Here is an 18,380-nt window from a genome sequence, read left to right as displayed (position 1 = left end):
AGCAGGTCACACACAAAACAACAGGAAAGACCTAATTGCTTCCTCCAATTATGCCTCAGTGCTGGACAGACAGGAATATAAACTCGAATGCGGATGAGTTTGGGTTTGAATGCCGAGTCGGGAAATGTTATATACTAGTGGAAAGGGAAACAGAGTTACAAAATTACATCAAGGCAGTAAGTGCAGGACATTTTGATTTTGAGAACAGAGAGACATGTCTGAGTAGGCATATATATTCAGGATTTAAACTCCGGCCAACATGCAAGGCTTTTCAAGCCCTGTTTTCAGCTGTGGCCTGTTGTGCTGTTGCGGGAAGGTGTGCCAGATCACACTGCAGACTGCAGGGTTCGGGCAGGGATCGGGGCGAGCTCTGCGGCTGTCCGAGAGAGTGAACACAGCGGTCTTGGGGCTCCCGTCGCTCTGCTGGCTGCGTGGGTGCCAACAGTCTCACAGCCCGGGGAGCTCCAGTCCAGGGCACGACACATCAGCACTGTCACGCCCACGCCAACGCCAATCGCTCGTCGGCTGGGCACGGAGCTGTGGTCTTTCAAAGGAAAGAAAGAGGGGACGCTGTCTCCACTCCAGATATTAGTTTGGGAGCAGTCAGCCGATGACTGGTATATACTGATACTACTACTAATAATAAAAATGATTGTCTTATCTAAAGGACGGCACCTTTTTTACAGTATACTGTCCCCATCACTATACTGGGGCATAGTCACAGTCTGCTGGGTAAGTGCCCCTTACTGGTCCCACTAACACCTCTTACAGCAGCAATCAAAGCTTTTCCAGGAGGTCTCCCATTCAGGAGCATTCCATACTTTTTGAAATTTAATTTTGCAGGACATGACTGTGGCCTAAAAATAAATAAATTTTATGAACATCTGCTTTAGAATGATAAACCAGATTTGCCCTGTGTCCATTTTAGAATTCAGTTTCTCTGACAAGCAAAGAAGCACAAGACACTCAGGAGATTCCCAGCTGATCACAAGCCCCCCAGGCTAACACACTGCAAGAGCTAGGCAAGGTCAGGAATCCTCAGGAATAATCTGTCCTCTTAAAACCTCATCCGGGGGTCGTCCTGTCCTGTCCACTGGTGGACAGCAGTGTTAGACAGAGGGAACAGTGAGGAGGAGGAGGAGAGCTGCTGCAGTGGAGGAAGGGGGCAGGACTGGTTCCAGACCTTGGACACCAGCATGGCAGCTCAGCCTATCCTGATGGGTTTCCAACAACAATCAACAATCTTCCCCTACGAAGATTTACCACACATGCAATATCTTTGCACCTTTTCCCTTTGATTTTAACATAGTGACACTTTTACTGCAGCTTTAACCCCCCAGTGATTTATTACGCTTTTACCACATCTTTTTTAATTGCGTTCATTTTTGGGATCACCAGACAAATTCTTAATACAAGAAATCGTATATGGCCAATAAAGTGATCTCATCTTCTCGGATCACGGACTGCATCCCCGATTATCCCTTTTGGATCTGATTGGACTTGGTCGCCTTCTGAGTTTTCCCCTGTGCACCGGATCACTGTTCATGCCCACTGTGCGTGTTCCCCCTGACGTTCGTCTCCAGACACATCAAACCACTATGTGTCTGAACACTATGTGTCTGAACACCCCTGGAGTGTCACGGTTTAAAAAAAAAGTGGGGTTTAAAAGCAACGGAAAGCAAATTGCCCATCGACTTCATCCGCATCACAAGACCGATGAGTGGAAGTGCAAACAGCAGGTCTTTCGGCAGCAGCCATGAGATCTGTCCGTCACTGGATAGGAAGAGGGCTTTCAGACGATGCAGCACTGGTTTGTCATCGCTGCTAACTCACAAAGAATAAGCACCAGCAGAGGCACAGCAGACAAGAGGATGGGAGGTCTTCTTTCATTCGAGACTGGACATTTAAACTGTTTATTTGATAATAAAAAAGATGGACATAAATAAAATATATACAGTACATGTCGTATAACACTGCACATCTTCAGTAACAACAGAGCACATCGTTGCTTACATTGCTTTAGAACTGGTAACAGTAACAAAAACGTCTGCACAGGCAGTGGTCCAGGGAGAGTCTTGTCTTTGAAATCATGTAAAGCCTTTCCCATCTGAGAAACAGTACAAGTGTGCTAAGGTAATTATAATAATAATGATATTTAATAATTTCTTACATACTGTATATACAGCACTTTTCTGGACACTCCGCTCAAAGCCCTTTACAGGTAAATGGGGACTATGATGGCGATATAGCTGCTGGCTTTGCAAACAAGAGCAGCCGACGTGATCTACTCCTTGCTTGGCCGGTGAGTAAGTTTTTGATCCAAGGTCCAAATCCAGACATTTCTTGAAGGTTTCTCAAGAAATCGACAATATGACCCAAGTTCAAGACACCCACCACCCTTTGTGTAAAGCAGTGCCTGCTCACCACAGTCTTAACCGGGATTAAGTCCACTACACATTACATACAGTCCACTGTACATTGTCATTACAAATATACATAAACAACACTCAAGAACTATTGAATCACATAAAGGTTCACAGACATATTCAGATTCAAAAAGCATTTTTACTGAAAATAACAGACTTAAAAAAAACTAGGAATCTTTGTTTGGTTTTCAAGGGTGTTGACAGCAGACTTGCTCAACCCCATCTGAATACCACTACCACAGAATAGAAAGTGCTGAATCCAGCTTAACACTTACATTCTCAAGCAGAAGCAGGAAGGTTTGTGCACACAGAGTTCCCCAAGTTCTCTGCTCAATATCACATGCTTGGAAACTAGATATCACTGTAAAATACGGTAACATTTACTCCTACCTAGAAACAGAATGTCTGTAACAAGCGTTTTCTGTACTGGCTGCCACTAAACACACAGAAGTAGCATTGGACTAAAGTGGTTCAGGTGGGTAGCTGCGTCCGTATGCGTAGGCTGCAAAGGAACAAGTAATAGGTTTATTCCATACTAAAAACAGAAGAGAGAAAACACAATGTTTCCGCTGTGGAGCCTTCTTCAGGTGTGAACTAAAGTGGATTGCATTAAAGCTTGTGTTATTGGTGACGTCTCCTTTCGAGTTCACGGGTTTTATAGTTGTTTATCGCTGACACATGCGTAGGTATTTGCTTTCTTATTACTATTTCATTGATTATTATTTCCAATGCTCAGCTATTCCAAAACTCTGTGATGATAACAATGAACCAAAGCTAAAAAGGACCAGTTTGTAACAGTGCCACAGGGAAAGTTAGCTGTGAGAATGTTCAAGGGATCGAGGTTTGTCCAAGGCATGAGAAGCATGTGAGTTAACAGCCTGTTCAGCCGAGTGTGGTTTCAGAACCGAAATCTGTGCGGACACATGCAGTGCACAGAGCCAGAGACAGGGGCTGTCCTGGTCTCTTACAGGCCCTGGGCCGTGGCGTAGAGCACAGCGACTCATGCAGGCTCCATATGAAAGACACCGGCCCCCAGTGGAGCTCATAACAGTTTTTTTAACACTACTTTGGAAAAGAAAGGCTTGGACTCGCTGCTGCAGATGGCGTGCTTGGTCTCTGTCAGGCTGCTCTTGATGGTCTTGATGTCTCTGTTGCAGAGGTTGGCCTTCAGGTACAGCAAAGCAGCCACGTGGCGCTCACTGTGGAGGGGAGGGGGGGGGGACACAGAGAGAGTCAAAGAGAAGAAAAGGATGGCTGCTGATCCCCGCTATCCCCCTGGAATTGATATCTTCAAAAAGTCATTCTTCTTCTCTCCGCCCTTTATCACAAAGCCCCTTTCGACTGCCACCCACTGCCTAGCATTTTAAATGATGAATTCCTACACACTGTATTTATGAAAACCCCTTTGTTCATTAGATTTAATCGCATTTACATCAAAACCACCGATCCTCTGCAGGTAGGGCAGGATGCCATGCATTGTGGTTTCCATGTGAATGGCACAAAGTTCTCACGACAGGCTTTTGTCTAAACCTGTGGCACAAACATGTCTGGAGATGAATCAGGGCAGCACACCCTAACTGAAATGCGATCTGTGGTTTTCCACTCTTTGAAATTGACACACAGAGACACAGAGACACCTCCCCAGCCTCACCTGATGTCTGGGTAATCCCTGGCCAGGGTGGCGATCTCCAGCTGAATTGTGCTCAAGTCCTGAAGCTTGATGACTTCCGCGATTCTGCCCAGAACCTCGTTGAGCCATTCATCTTTTGACCCCTGCGCGAAAGCAAAGAAGCACATGAGACATTTTTCTTCCTTACACGCGACGTCACCATGCAGCAGGTAACGGGGCACTATGGGTCAGAGCCTGAGGTCCGAGTGCACATGTACTGTAGCTGTCTTCCACACGCATTACTGCCACATTGACAGACACTTGAAAAATAACACAAGGGTGGAAGGCTAAAGGCTAGCAATAAAATACAATCTCATTTAGGAAAACCTGCGTGATTGTGGTCGGTGTTACATAAAAGATATTGCTGCGCTGGAACTGGAAGTTAAATGTGAACCAAAGGACGGAGGGGGGAAAATAAAGGGTAGCGCAGTCAAAACTAAGAACTGGAGGCACTTCTTTACACAAAGGCTTGTGGGAGTGTGGGACAGGCTACCTCACCATGCTGTTTGAAGCCAAAACCTGGGGTTCCTTCAAGAAAGAAGGTACAGACAATGCCAATCTAAAGAAATACTAAATGCTCGGCAGTCAAACAAAAACACGGGGCTTAGAAGAGAAATCAAAGGAGCAGATTGAGCTTTTTATTCTGGTGCCTGTCAGCATCAGAAGTTACTGGAAAAAGCAACAGCTTTGACGGGAACACACCCAGTATTTGCATTAGTGGTAAAAAGCCTTACTTTCTGAATCCACGCCAGTAAGGAACGGATGTAATGTTTTTTTCCATTAATGTAAAAAGCAAACCGGTATTGTGTCTCACTGACCCTTTCTAAACGAAGAGGTCAGGTTTGGTTTCTAAAGCAAAACAATTCATAATTATTTCAGTCTTATGGTATTATGTCATCCTTCTGCTAAATTTAGAATCTCATTCCATATTTCACATATCTGACAGAAACGAGAAACATACGCCAACAATAGCTGGATAAATGTATAATCTGTGATTTAACAAACTGATAGGTGATTTTGTCTTAAAATGCCCTGGGTTCAGCCAGTGGATCAACAGGCAAAAGTGCTGACTGGAGTGTAGGCTGACCTCAGTGATAGTGGGCTTGATTCTGGCTTGGGTCACTAGCGGACTGCGACTAGGATTCCCCATGTGGGGACCCAGATGTGGCCACCGAGGGTGGAGGGTGGGACTAGCTGGCCTGGGCTCGTGTGGTTCTCGGTGACACAGCGACCCCACAGTGACCTCCTGGGCTCTTGCAGCGTGTGCGCTGGCCACGCCTCTCCTCCGAGCAGCGCTGAGTTTCGGTGTTGTGGCCGGAAAGATTCTGCCTACACTTCCCAATTCTCCCCAGTGTGCCGCACCGTGCCACACTTGGAATTCTACACTTCTAATTTGGGGCGGAGCGGTGGCTCTGTGGCTAAGGATCTGCGCCTGTGACCGGAAGGTTGCCGGTTCAAATCCCGCGGCCGGCAGACGAATCCTACTCCGTTGGGCCCCTGAGCAAGGCCCTTAACCCCAACTGCTCCAGGGGCGCCGTACAATGGCAGACCCTACGCTCTGACCCCAAGCTTCTCTCCCTGTCTCTGTGTCTCCCTGGAGAAAAAATCCCCGAAGTGTGCAAGACAGAAGGCACGCTCCCCTGAGCAGGTCCAGTCCGGTCGGCCACACTCACGTATTCCTTGAAGAGGCACTGCAGCTTCCTGGAGTCGGTGCAGATCCGATCGGCCGCGGTCCTCTGCTGCGCCTCGTCACGCAGCTTCAGCTTATGCTTCATGAGCCTCCTGCAGTACTCCACGATCAACGCCATGTGCAGCCGGCCCACCAGCTCCTGCACGACAGGGGGACACGCTGGCTGAGCCCGGCTTCTCCACATGGCTGGCGCCGCAATCGCAGCACCTCGAGCTGCTCCGTGTACCTTCCTCCGTTTCTGGCTCAGCTTGAACTGCCTGCGACCTGGTGGACTGCTTTGCTTTCTGCTCGGGCACTGAGGCATTTGGAATAACCTCCTGCTGTCCAGTTCAGCTCCCGACATGGAAAAACATGATCTAGCAATTCCCCACCCTAAAGTGCATTTTAAAAACTTGAACTACGTCGCACCTGGTGGAAGAACCTGCCTCTGGCCTGTTTCTCTAGGGAAACTAGGCAAGACCTGCCCGATTCTGAGCAAGCGCCCTACCTGCTTGAGGAGCAGAAACGTGGGACGGCCAGCAAGCGGCGTACCTGAAAGGTCTCGGGGGACATGTCCTTGTGCCCTTGCAGGAGCTCCTCCACCTTGTGCAGCAGACTGTCCATCACCTGCTTGCTGCAGCTGAGCCAGGCCGTGGTACCCACGTCCCGGTGCAGACTCTGGGGAGAGGGACACAGGGAGAGGAATCTTGAAACAATGAATCGCAAGCCATGCTGTGCATGTGAGGTCAGAGCGGTCAGTGCCATCCCAGCAAAGGGGAGATCAGGAGAAAGTGCCCTGTGGACTCAACAGCTAATTATATCAGTTCCCAGTCGCTGGTCAGGATTCCAATAAGGATACACATCACACAACAATGTTTGGCAAATAGATCTTGCTAAGGTTTTTTTGCAGATTGTACAGGAAGAATAGTGTACAGCTGTTCAGGAAGAATAGCTACTTTTTTATCCACGAAGCCTGTGAGGAATTTAAGTGCTGTAAAGACAACACTACTTAACTGCATTTCACACAAATTAACCTCACCCAACAAACCATGTGCGACAGCCACTGAAGTCTGTCACAGAGAAGATCTAACTCCTTTTGCGGCTGACCAGTTTCTCTTCTGCACAATTTAAGAAGGTCAGACTAGGAAGGCTGCCCTGCAATACTATCCCCCTCCTTAACACTGTGTATGTCACTCTACTGCTGTCACAAAGCTATAGCAACAGCAGACCCCTGCGATGACAGAAGAACCATCCCAGGGTTTTAGAACAAAATCATCTTCATTTTCAACACAGAAAGGTAAAAGACCTAAAAAAATACTGAATTTAAAGAACTGATCTATGGGAATGTGAAAGACATTTTTATGGTTCTGTAATGGATGCACAGCCACCATAAACAAATTCTTCAAGGATCTTTTACACTGTCAGATAACTTAAGTGCTCCCTGATTCTCATGTGTGAAGGGCATGTGCATGGGCCAAACTTTCTTACACAACCCTTTGGAAATACCGAGAGAGGCTCTTGAGAGTCTGATGTTGCCAAGGTTTTGCTAGCCAGCTGAAATGATGTAGAGGAAAAGTCAAAATTCTTCCATTTGGAACTGCTGTTTCAGTCTGGAGAACTCTGTGAAAGTGCATGAACATTAGGTGGCATAGAAACACTGGCTTTTCGGCCTCATTCTCCAACGTACCTCTGCCCCCTGAGAGCTGGTTGCTCTGTCTCAATGATAATTTCTCAATGTGCAAGGAAAATGAAACTTTCTTATGCCTCTTAAGTTGTAACTCTGGAAAGAATGGGTTCTTCTGCCAAGCGTAGCGTGGTTCTGGCGAATGTTTTTCATTAGTGCTAGCAGCTTGAAACGGAAAAATAAAAACCCTGCAATTTGATCCGAGACACAGCAGCAGCTTTTCTCCGAGCCTCTGCAGCCATAAGGACAGCAGCCACCTAGGATGAGAACAGCCAAGCAGCACAATCCAGAAACAAAACGTAGGCATTTTCGGGAACCGAAGGGAGGGCCTTTGATGTGGAGAAAAGTTTTCCCAAAAAAGATATTTATAAACCTGCCACACTTCAGTTCTCCTGGTAACGTTTCAGAGAGATTTCACAATGAGTGTAAAAGACCACCTCAGGTTTTACTATGAAAGACTGTAAAGTAAAAGTGCCCAGACGATGTAGCTTTTAGATTGTTCACATGAAGAACGCACTTTATTGGAATGGAATACCAAGCATTCTAAAGAAACATTATCCTGCTCATGAAAATGCAGCCTCTTACTGTCGCGATCGTCATCCCTCCTCTTAAGGGCGCTCCGACCCTTTCGTTTTATAGTTGATCACGTTCACCTGCCTCCTGTTTTGTCGGTCATTATTTAAGCCTGGCGCTCCAGTTATTCCTGGCTCAGCACTGGGAGATGGACGCCCGGAAGCCCGCCCACCAGCGGGTCCAGGAGAGACCCGATGACATAGCCTTCATCACGGCGTCCTGACCGTCTGAGACCGGGGCTCAGAGCGCCTGGCCCCGTTACTCTGGTTTTAATACTTTGTTCCTGTTCCGGATCCCGATTTTAACTTTGCCTGTCTCGGATGGATCCCACGATTTCTGGACTCTGAACTGTGTCCCGGATTCACCCTTTGAACTGTCTGGATCCGTTTTCCTTGCACCACGCCCCCGGAGCACCGGGTCATCGCCCTCACGCCTCCCTGTCTGTCAACCCATCCTGATCCTCTACGTCTCTTCCCTGTTGTCCTTCTCCACTTACATCCGGATTATACCGTCTGCACAGGGTCCTGAACTACGCTTCACGGGAGACTGGACCAGCTCCCCTTACACTTACAAGACTGAAATAGCTCACTAGACTGCAAAAGTACTGTGAAATATCAGCTATAAAGGTCTGGGAACTAAAAATAAGATCAGAACCCTGCTATTGTGCAATGATGTAATTAGAAGAGTGTCCTAAAAATAGGAGGAACGCTGACAGCTGGTGTCCAGTTTACATGACAACACCAGTGAACAGAAGCTCTTCTTCAATAGAACTACATGACATGCTCACGAAGAGCCTTTGCATCAATACAGTAGAAGTTCACAACAACCAACAGAGCACAACAGATTCGAAACCACAGAGCGCTCCATATTTGTAAAGATATTTCAAAGTGCTGCCACCATCCTGGAGACAGCAGAGATTGTGTCGCACAGCAGCTCAAGTACCTTGATAGAGTTTTGCATGATGCCGATTAGGTATCTATATCCACTGTCCTCCAGGTGCTTCAGTGTCAAAATGCACCTTTCTTCACTTCCATCTTTAAAGAATTCACTGTTTTTAGCAACATATTCCCTGAGAAACAAAAGAAGATCATTACAGTTATGCAAATGTCATTACACTGTGAGGGCATGATTTGCATCTGCATTGTGAATAAACTAGTTCCACTGCTGCATAACTGTTACTTTTTTGCTTGCTCTTTTACTTCTGAAACATCAAACCAAGATGACACAAGTACTGACATTTTGTTGCAGCTTTCACTGAAATAAATGATTCTCTTCCAATCAGTCCCCACCCCACTGAGTCATATCCCTTCTATTCTGCTTTGTAGAAAAGTACGTTGGAAGATTTCCTGGAATTTTTTTACTTTCCAGTTTGCTTTGCCATCATCTCGAAAGAATTAGACCTTCACACAAAAATCACCACATTCAATATTTCTCTAACAACTGCTATCGCCCATAAGTAAACATGGCAAAAGTTCAAGATTTTTTTTTTTAATTCTAATGAACAGAAAACTTACCTGAACTGTTTAATGCTCAACAGGTTAGCCTTTACAAACTTCGAATTATCCTGTTTTCCTTTCATAACGTCTTCTAAATATTTCTTATAGCTGAAACAGGACATTAAACACCATCAGTCTCCATTTCATTACTGTGGACGTACGATACAATGCGTGCATGCTTGAGAAGAATAGGGTCTGATATAGGGTTAGCTGGCCCATTCAAGTGATTGCATCACTAAACTGGACACCACAGAGTAATGAAATCTGATAGACGTGGAAATGGGACCATGTCCCTGTTATTACTTTCACAGATAATGACACCCCGGTCTCGTAATGCTGTTAGGCAGGAATGTGCAACAGCCCGCAATGCGCCTGTAAATATTAAATATACGCTGTCTTCCACGTGAAAATCTCCGTCTTATAACCTCTTACCTCATGAAGAAGCTCTCCAGCTCAGTCATGAGCATGCTCTTCAGGGCCGCAAATATTTCATCGGAAATCTCCTTGGCCTCCTTCGCGCTTCCATCTATAAGCTGCGAGACAGAAGTGCAAACTGCTTGACAAATATTTTCTTCGCCGATAGCTTTTCCCCACATTGTTTTGAGCGCTGTACTCATGCACGGGGAGTAAGAGGAAGTGTAGACCCAATTGACACTGAGCTGCTCGTTTTCCAATAGGTCACTGTCGGTGCAGCCCCAAGCAGGAAGTTCAGCGCTGATTGGAGGAGAGGTGTCCCTCACTGACGGTGCCACATTCTGTAAGCACGCAGGAGGCCACAGGGGGCGCTGTGTAGCTGAGAGCCCAGAGAACTGTGGCCGACTCACCCATCAACCCTCAACGCAACTCAGCCAATTGTGCGACAGCTCTTGTTGCACAGCTCAAATCTGTCAGCTCAAATCCTCGTCACAGTCTGCTAGTGACATAGCCCAGACTCGAACCCGGGATCACAGAGCTCAACCTGCACACAAGCGAGCACCTTCACCAGTCAAGCCTCCAACTGATGTTTCCTAAAGTCATTTTCTAACCGCGTTTCAGCATTTGAGTGGGGTTTTAGTGTGTTCAGGTCCATCTGCCATTGGCTCATAAATAATTCAGAGAGGGTGACGTGCGTTTCATAGTGCCGAGAATGGTTATCCGTTTTAGAGTCTACAAAGATCATGGTCACTTTTTGACAAGCTGACGAGTAACAAGACCATAAAACAGAAGGAATGGCGCAGTGAATTAGGCACACAGAGCCACTTAAGACTGTCACAGCAGACTCCTCCAACAAAGATGTGTGTTCAATACCTGGATTATGTCAATGGGTAATTCGCTGAAGTAATGCCCATCTGTCAGCTCAGGAGTCACTCCTTTCATCCACTTCTCCTCCTCGGTCTGCAGAGCCTTCAAAGTCCATTTGCTGATCTGACTCTGCAGAAAAAAAGCAATTCAGTTTTCCGGCCACCCTGAGGAGCCCCCGTTTCACAAAAAAAAAGAGGAAACTCGTTCATTAAAAGTGAGTTTCCTACTTTCTTATTTTGTAAAACGTTAAAATTTAAACGCATCTCTGAGCCACTTTTCATGACATTAGGCCCGTATCAATGATTAAGCAGCACGTGAAAGGATTTAAAGTGTTTCAGAAACAAATGGGACAATACAGAACACTTTGTCAGCAGGGGGTGTGAACGTCATCTCTTTGAAAGAAGAAAGACAGGGGGTTGATTCTTGTCAGAGCACTGAAATGAAGTGCCGGTTACTAAGCTGTGACACATTGTCGACCACGAAATTGTCATAATTCAGATGTCAGGCCATGAACGATATTGCAACAAAAGAAAAGCAGTGATTTTTGGATTTCTAATAATGCACTGTTAACAATGGTCTAATTCACAAAATGTAATCATTGTAATAATTTTCAATGATTGTGTATTATTTCTAATATTGATTTCACAGTTTAACTGTATGTTATTTTTCCTGTCCTTAATTTGTGACATTGTTTATGTTGTTACAGTTTTTCTTTCTGGGAAAGATGAGCCTGCCTGCTGGAGAGGAGCGACACAGATGCTGACAAATCTGGTTCAACCTTTTACAATTCCATCGCCTTTTCCAAATCTCATATTAAATGGCAAAAGAAAGGGTATTTCAGCAAAAAATATGATTTTTTATAAATAATGGGAGTGAACTGTACTCAGAAAAATTAGATTTTCGCTCCCCAGAAGTTGACCTACCTGTTTGTAAGCAAAATACTGCTCTTCCAGTTGTGTTAATGTCTCCTTTGGAAGAAGAGCTTCCAAGTTCTCAGTGTTGATATCAGCCTGGAGCTCTTTGTTCTTGAGCACATTGCTGAAAGAATCACAGACACATCCTGTATTTACTGTACTGGATGGTGTTTTTACGAAAAGACTGAAAACCGATTAAATACTGCTTTAAAAAGAAACCCAACAACACCTATGACAAGTTCATTGCAAATCACAGCACCAAAGAAGTCACTCTGAGGATTTCCCAAGTCTAGCATTTTAAGCAGAATAAAACTACAGTAGATACTCAAACTAAATACTAAATACTTGAACTTCTAAAACCTAAATAATCTACATAAAAAGCATAATAACAAGTCTCTACCACTTTAAAACAAACAGAAAAGCCCAGCAGCAGCCACAGATTCAAAGAAAGACGGGACTTCACCACTCAGACTGAGTTTTGTTCTGGATGACATGAAGTATTACCAACCATCGACAACAATCTCTGCCTGTCTGGTATTGCAAGGAGGAAAAACTTGCAGAAACATTTGATTAAGTAGCAAATCAGCATTTTGTGATTGCTGTAATTGACATACATACATACATGTGCATGTCGTAGAGCTGTGAACTCTTTAATGTGCAGTTCTAGCATGCACAGCCCTGAGGAGCCCATGTTGCAATTCTGTAGAACTTACTTTGAATAATAATACTGTATTAATGGCGCTTACTTTGGATAATAATACTGGATCCATGGCACTTACTTTAATAAGTAATAACAGTAGATCCACGGCACTAACTTTGAACAATAACATTGGATCCATGGAGCTTACTTTGGATAATAATACTGGATCCATGGCTCTTACTTTGGATAATAATACTGGATCCATGGCACTTACTTGGGATAATAATACTGGATCCATGGCACTTACTTGGGATAATAATACTGGATCCATGGCACTTACTTGGGATAATAATACTGGATCCATGGCACTTACTTGGGATAGTAATTGTGGATCCAGCACAGGAGGTAGCTGCAGTCCTCGTGGTCCAGCGTGAACTCCGTCAGGTTCCTCATCTGGATGGAGAAGGCTGCATGGTATAACCTTGCGTAAGTGTTGCAGATGTCGAACTCCTGGGGGTAGCAGCCCTTCACGCGACGCGCCACCGTCAGCAGGTCGTCCTTCAGGCGCTTGCCCAGCCTGAAGACCTCCTTCTTCACAGAGGAGGACAGGTTAGCCGCCCCGTTCACCTCCTCCGTACTGTCCATCCGGCTCTCCACTATCTGCCACAGCTGGCGGTCGTGCGTGCTGCGGCACCGCAGCGGCCTCCAGCTCGGCGCCTCTCTCTGACTCTCCTCCTTCCACCGCCTGTCCTGCTCCTCCTGGTGCGCGATGGCCTCGACCGCCGACCTCAGCCTCTCGAGCTCCCCGTCCCCGAGGCTGAGCGACGCCATCACCACCTCCCACATCTGAAGGCGCAGCCTGTCGTAGTCCTGCCCCAGCCTCTCCCTCGCCGCCTCGTCCCCCTGCCCGCACAGCTGCTCCTCCCGGGCCACCAGCTGCAGGCTGGCTTCCGCCAACCGCGACTGCGCGAGGTTCTCCTCGAAGCTCAACACGGGCGCTGAGGAGACACGAGAGGAACGAGTTTGAGGAAGACCTCGCAGGCAAGGACAGGAGAGATGGGAGGGAGAGAGAGAGAGATGGGGAAGAGATGACAGAGAGATAGATGGGGGAGGGAGAAAGAGGGATGGGAGAGATGAGGGAGAGGTAGATGGGGAGAGAGAGAAAGAGGGATGGGAGAGATGAGGGAGAGAGATGGGGGAGAGATGAGGGAGAGAGATGGGGGAGAGAGATGGGGGAGAGAGAAAGAGGGATGGGAGAGATGAGGGAGAGAGATGGGGGAGAGAGATGGGGGAGAGAGAGAGAGAAAGAGGGATGGGAGAGATGAGGGAGAGAGATGGGGGAGAGATGGGGGAGAGAGATGGGGGAGAGATGAGAGAGAGAGAAAGAGGGATGGGGATGGGAGAGATGAGGGAGAGAGATGGGGGAGAGAGAGATGGGCGTATCAGTGTACCTGGAGGGAGATCTGGCTCCACCACTGGCTCATTTTTATTATTCTTGTTCTTGCGGAAGTGGAAAGGCATCTTGATGTGGGTTTTGTTCTTCACACCACCATTGGAGTGTGTTCCCAGACCTCTCATTTCTTTCTTACCTGAACAAAAACAACACATCAACATTACGTAATTCATACAAGACACACATGCAGCTTACAGGATATATTTTCTTAACACGGCAGAAATACGGTCATCCACCTTTGTGTGGTAAGCACAATCTGAAAACAGCATTGTCAACATGTGCGTCAATTTCACATACAATAGAGTATGCTATACCTCAGTCACACTGTTAAATGATTTAGCTAACTATGCAGATAGTGTATGTAACACAAATCATTTTCTTTGAACCACAAGGTTCCAAATCCAGTCATTCAGAGCTTCGTACAGTAATTCTTCTATTTAATAATAAAAGTTAAGATTTATGGTTTGTTACATGTAAATGTTCAAACACTAATAAACGCATATTAAGTACTTCAAAACTAAAGCAATCCCACAAATATTAACACACCGATAGCTAGAATGTAACGGTTTTGTACAGATGTTTGCGAATTACTCAAATAGCTCCTTCTGTGCTCTGTCAGCGACAGGATAAAAAAACAACAAATGCGCTCAAACTACTACTGTATATAAACAGCACATGCACTGGCAGGGAACATCCCTGTTCAACAACAACCACATCGAGAAACGGACATGAAAAACCTCCGAAGGATGAGAGAAATGTTATAACGTCTTCTGCACAAGAAAGTCACATACTGTAGTATTCACAGTCACAAATACGATCTTCTTCATCACCGAGTGGCATTAAAAGACTTCATAAAACGGGAACATTATCTATATATATATACTTAATATAGCTACTAAGCTTCAGTTCTGGCTAGTTCACGACATGTTATTTAGTGAGGCTGATTTACTATTTCGAAAGATTTAAGGTTTAATTGCTGCCCTTTGCTTTGCACACCGTCTTCTGCCATACAAATACGATACGAAGAGCTCGACTCACACTAAAGAAAAGTCCGTCCAGCAGACGTCCTGCTCAAATTGCTGTGGCTCAGATGTCTGTGCATCTTATATTTTTAAGAGCTGTTCTGGAGCGCGTGTCGAAATCGGTGACGTCAGCAGCAGACTGTGGGATTTTCCCGACAGAGCGGCACAGCCGCACTGCTAGCGTTGAAGTGAAGAAATACTTCTGTTTTAGGCAATGTCGGTCATTTCAAGACAGTCTGGTATTATTTTGTTTCGTATGAATATTATGTATGTATTGTAATTGTACTCTGTATTGTAATTAAAAAAAGGAAGGAAAAAAAAAAGATACCTCCCCGGGTATTGTCCGATACCGCTTTCCTACGGGAGCGCCCAGACTCCAGAGGAAGTTTTTCAGTGCCTGAGCAATGTAGTGAATTACTGATTGTCAGCGGGAGATCGTTCAATTGTCCCCCCCTGATATGCGCTAGATGTGTGTCCTAATCAGAGGGGAAGTAATGTTTAATCTCTTAATAAACAGCCTGTTACTAATCTTGATTTTTGAAGGCGTACTGCGCATGCGCTGCAGGTTCTGTTGCAGACTCGGTTATTAATAATATTGTATATCACGTAAAAATGAAGATTTGTACCCAGTTGAGCGAGGCATGAATATATTATTGAAGTGAAAAGGTGACTACGACGCCGCCAAGTTAAGAAGAAGGCTAAAATGTGATGTTTTGGGAACAGCAACCCTTGGTGAGCTCCCGGACTAATGTTTGCATTGATCTGGACAAGTGTTTGTACTTTGTTATACATTCGCACGATGATGGTTGAATGACCTGGATAGTGTGTTTGTTTTAGTTGGTGTGAGGGCAGTTCAGAGACCCTGGGATTGTATCTAGCTCAAGTTCTGAATTTATTATTAGGCATTTGTTATTTTCCCTTGACAACATCTAATTTAAATAAAGCCCCACGGCATCTTTGTGACAGCCCTTTGCTTGGTTATTCATGTCTCTTTCCAGTGTTAGTTTACAGTATTTATTAGAATGACTTGGAGGTGCCTGTCTGTGGTGGCCAGTATCACAACATTCTTACAATAACAGTGGACAACCCAGGGTGTTTCGGGTTGATTAAAAGAAACGACATCATGCTGACAGACCTTCAATGACTTTAAAACGAGGTGTCGTGATGTTCTCTGCTTTTGCTTTTCTTGCAGCCATGCTGCAGTGGAAACTGAGGCTGTTCAGGAAGAAAATACAGCAATTGCAGATAGGAGTTGTCCGAAAATCTCTCAGATTTAACCCAAAGCTCAGTGGGTGAAGTCCGGGTTTAGTTCTGAGTGGAAACCTGAGGTAATTGATGGGTAGCATAGCTTTGAAAGAGATTGATACTCGCATATTAGCACAGGGTTTGCTTTACTGTCTTAAAAAAACAGCAATGACTAAGGGATTTCATTTACAAATATGCACAAAAAAAGCACAAATCACAGCAATTCAGCATTCGGCCCATGGAGGGCAGCGTAGCTGAGCAACATTATGGTTCAACGCAGTGTTAAGTGTTAACTCTAAAGGAGCAGACTATAGGTTTCCTGGTAACCTTTAAAAAAAGATAAATAAAACAGTGCAAATAAAAAGGAAAAAAATGACTATGAAGTGGCATTGCATTGCAGGGTCTATCAAACTAAAAAACCAGACAGGGTAGGAATGTAATCACATAAAGTGCATCATTACCTGGTGCACATTGTGGCCAAGAGCAGATATCAATAACAATCACCTTGTATTTTTACGTTATACTATCTAGCATGGAAGGACAAATATATAGATTCTTTTGAAAACGCTAAAATAACATGGCCCTGAATTGTATTTGATAGCTAGTTAAATACTTCAATTTCACTGCAGTTCATATGTTTTCCTTGTCTTCCATTATAGAGCACACAGGCTATTTAATTTTGGGCACGCTCCATTACAAATGACATACACCCGAAACAGTCGAACCTCCCTCAAGACGGCATTATCGGCAGTACACGGACCTCGATATAAATCTAACTCTTTTCATTTAAATGAATTCAATCATTTTTCTGCCTTCTCCTGCAACATACCATCGGTAAAAACTGAACAGATGGCTCTCAGATTGCTTTTTCACCTTACCTCTGCACCGGAAGAAACAGTTGAAGAAGCTTGTGTAGTTTGTGTTTTCCACAGGTTTCACGATGAAGGGATGTGTGGTCAGTGGCATGTTGGAGTCCTGCGATGTCTCCATGGCTGTGCTGCTCTCTGCTCTGGTCCAGGCATGAGTGCGTTGCTTAGCTGCATATTATATCACGTGATCTGAAAGGATGCACACAGACATCCTGTAAGGGAAGTTTCCCTCTTTCAATTCCCCAGTTTCATCATTGTCATCTCACTCCTTGCCTTTAGATCAATAATCTGTTGCTATTTCGCCAATCTCCTCCCTCTTTCCTCTCTTGTGTGAAAGGATCTGAATTTGTTCACTCTGTGCTTCCCCGCCAGCTCTAATGTTTTGCACTGAACTGTCTCATCTCAGTCACTGGAAGGTCAGGTCAATATGAAATGAGGCTGAACTGAAGTCTTTTCTGTACTCTGAAGGTTGTGGTTGAAACCGATCAAGCTTATTAACTCCCAGCCAGATTATATCTAATTTAACTAACCTTTTTTGGCAGACTCTCTCGCCCTCTCCGGTCTGCTTAATAATTCAAAACTTGCACTGCAAATATAATTGGACCACAATGAATGTTGTTGAAAAGCATGTGTCCTTGTGTTAAAATGGATTAAGAAGTTTACATGAATCCATGTAGTACTCTGCTGCTGCTGGACGTACAGATAAATTGACCATTCTAAAAAAGTATTCAAATATATAGGAATACAGTGGGACATGGCTGTAAATTCATCCCAGTTGTCCCTCTTTTCCTCAGCTTAGTTAAAAATGACTTTGACTGCCCCAGTGTGTAAAATAGTGAGAGATAAACATATCAAGCTCCTCATCAAGAATAAGTGATTTCAGACTAGATGCTTCTTTCTCTTTCTGTTCTTGCTGTGTGGGAGATATTGCGTTGGCTCTGGTTTGTTTGGACTCTGGCAGTTCTGTGAGCCAGGAGAGAGTATGGGCATGTCTTTACAGAACTAATTCATACCTGAGTTAGGCTGGTCTATAGGCAAAGCTGAACAGGACAGACCGTTTCGGTTGCAGTGGTACAGTCTCAGCAGCAGTACTGGCCTTGTCAACTCTCAGACCAAGAATCCCACTCATGTCGGCAAATTCCACAATCAGGAAATGATCCACCCTGTTTTTTTCTTCATCCTTTTTTAAACTTCACCTACAGTAATATACAGTAGGTTCAGCTTGCAAAACAGGAAAATGATTTTGCTGACTCTTACTGCAAATTGTAGAGTGCAAATGTCAGTTTAAAGTGAAATGAGAGGTATCCCCGAGACAGAGATTTCGTGATGAAGACGTAAAGCATAGCGAACAAAATATCACAGATGCAAAAACATAAGCAGTTCCTGATTTGTGATCTTGACTCCAGAACATGTGTAGTTATACAGTTTTCAGACACTTC

General features: G+C 44.9%; 1 protein-coding gene across 2 annotated transcripts; it reads right to left on the bottom strand.

The window, feature by feature from the left end:
* Window positions 1-1,897: 1,897 nt before the first annotated feature.
* tnfaip2a (tumor necrosis factor, alpha-induced protein 2a) lies at window positions 1,898-17,314 on the bottom strand. Of its 2 annotated transcripts, none has more exons than XM_088647729.1 (12): window positions 16,951-17,314; window positions 13,804-13,941; window positions 12,726-13,350; window positions 11,722-11,836; window positions 10,805-10,927; window positions 9,950-10,050; window positions 9,536-9,625; window positions 8,964-9,090; window positions 6,317-6,442; window positions 5,769-5,924; window positions 4,078-4,199; window positions 1,898-3,625 (listed from the first exon to the last, which is right to left on the bottom strand). In XM_088647729.1, exons 1-12 carry the CDS (start codon window positions 17,060-17,062, stop codon window positions 3,469-3,471), a joined length of 1,992 nt encoding a protein of 663 aa, XP_088503855.1. In that variant the 5' UTR covers window positions 17,063-17,314; the 3' UTR covers window positions 1,898-3,468. The 2 variants fall into 2 exon arrangements, with proteins under 2 accessions (XP_088503855.1, XP_088503856.1); XM_088647730.1 differs by lacking the exon at window positions 16,951-17,314 and adding an exon at window positions 14,844-14,996.
* Window positions 17,315-18,380: the final 1,066 nt, after the last annotated feature.

Source organism: Lepisosteus platostomus, chromosome 10 (genome assembly GCF_059453375.1).
Source record: "Lepisosteus platostomus isolate fLepPlt1 chromosome 10, fLepPlt1.hap1, whole genome shotgun sequence".
Taxonomy (NCBI): Eukaryota; Metazoa; Chordata; class Actinopteri; order Semionotiformes; family Lepisosteidae; genus Lepisosteus; species Lepisosteus platostomus.
The sequence above is the reverse complement of the archived record's forward strand: the minus strand, read 5'-3'. Positions and strand labels throughout refer to the sequence as shown.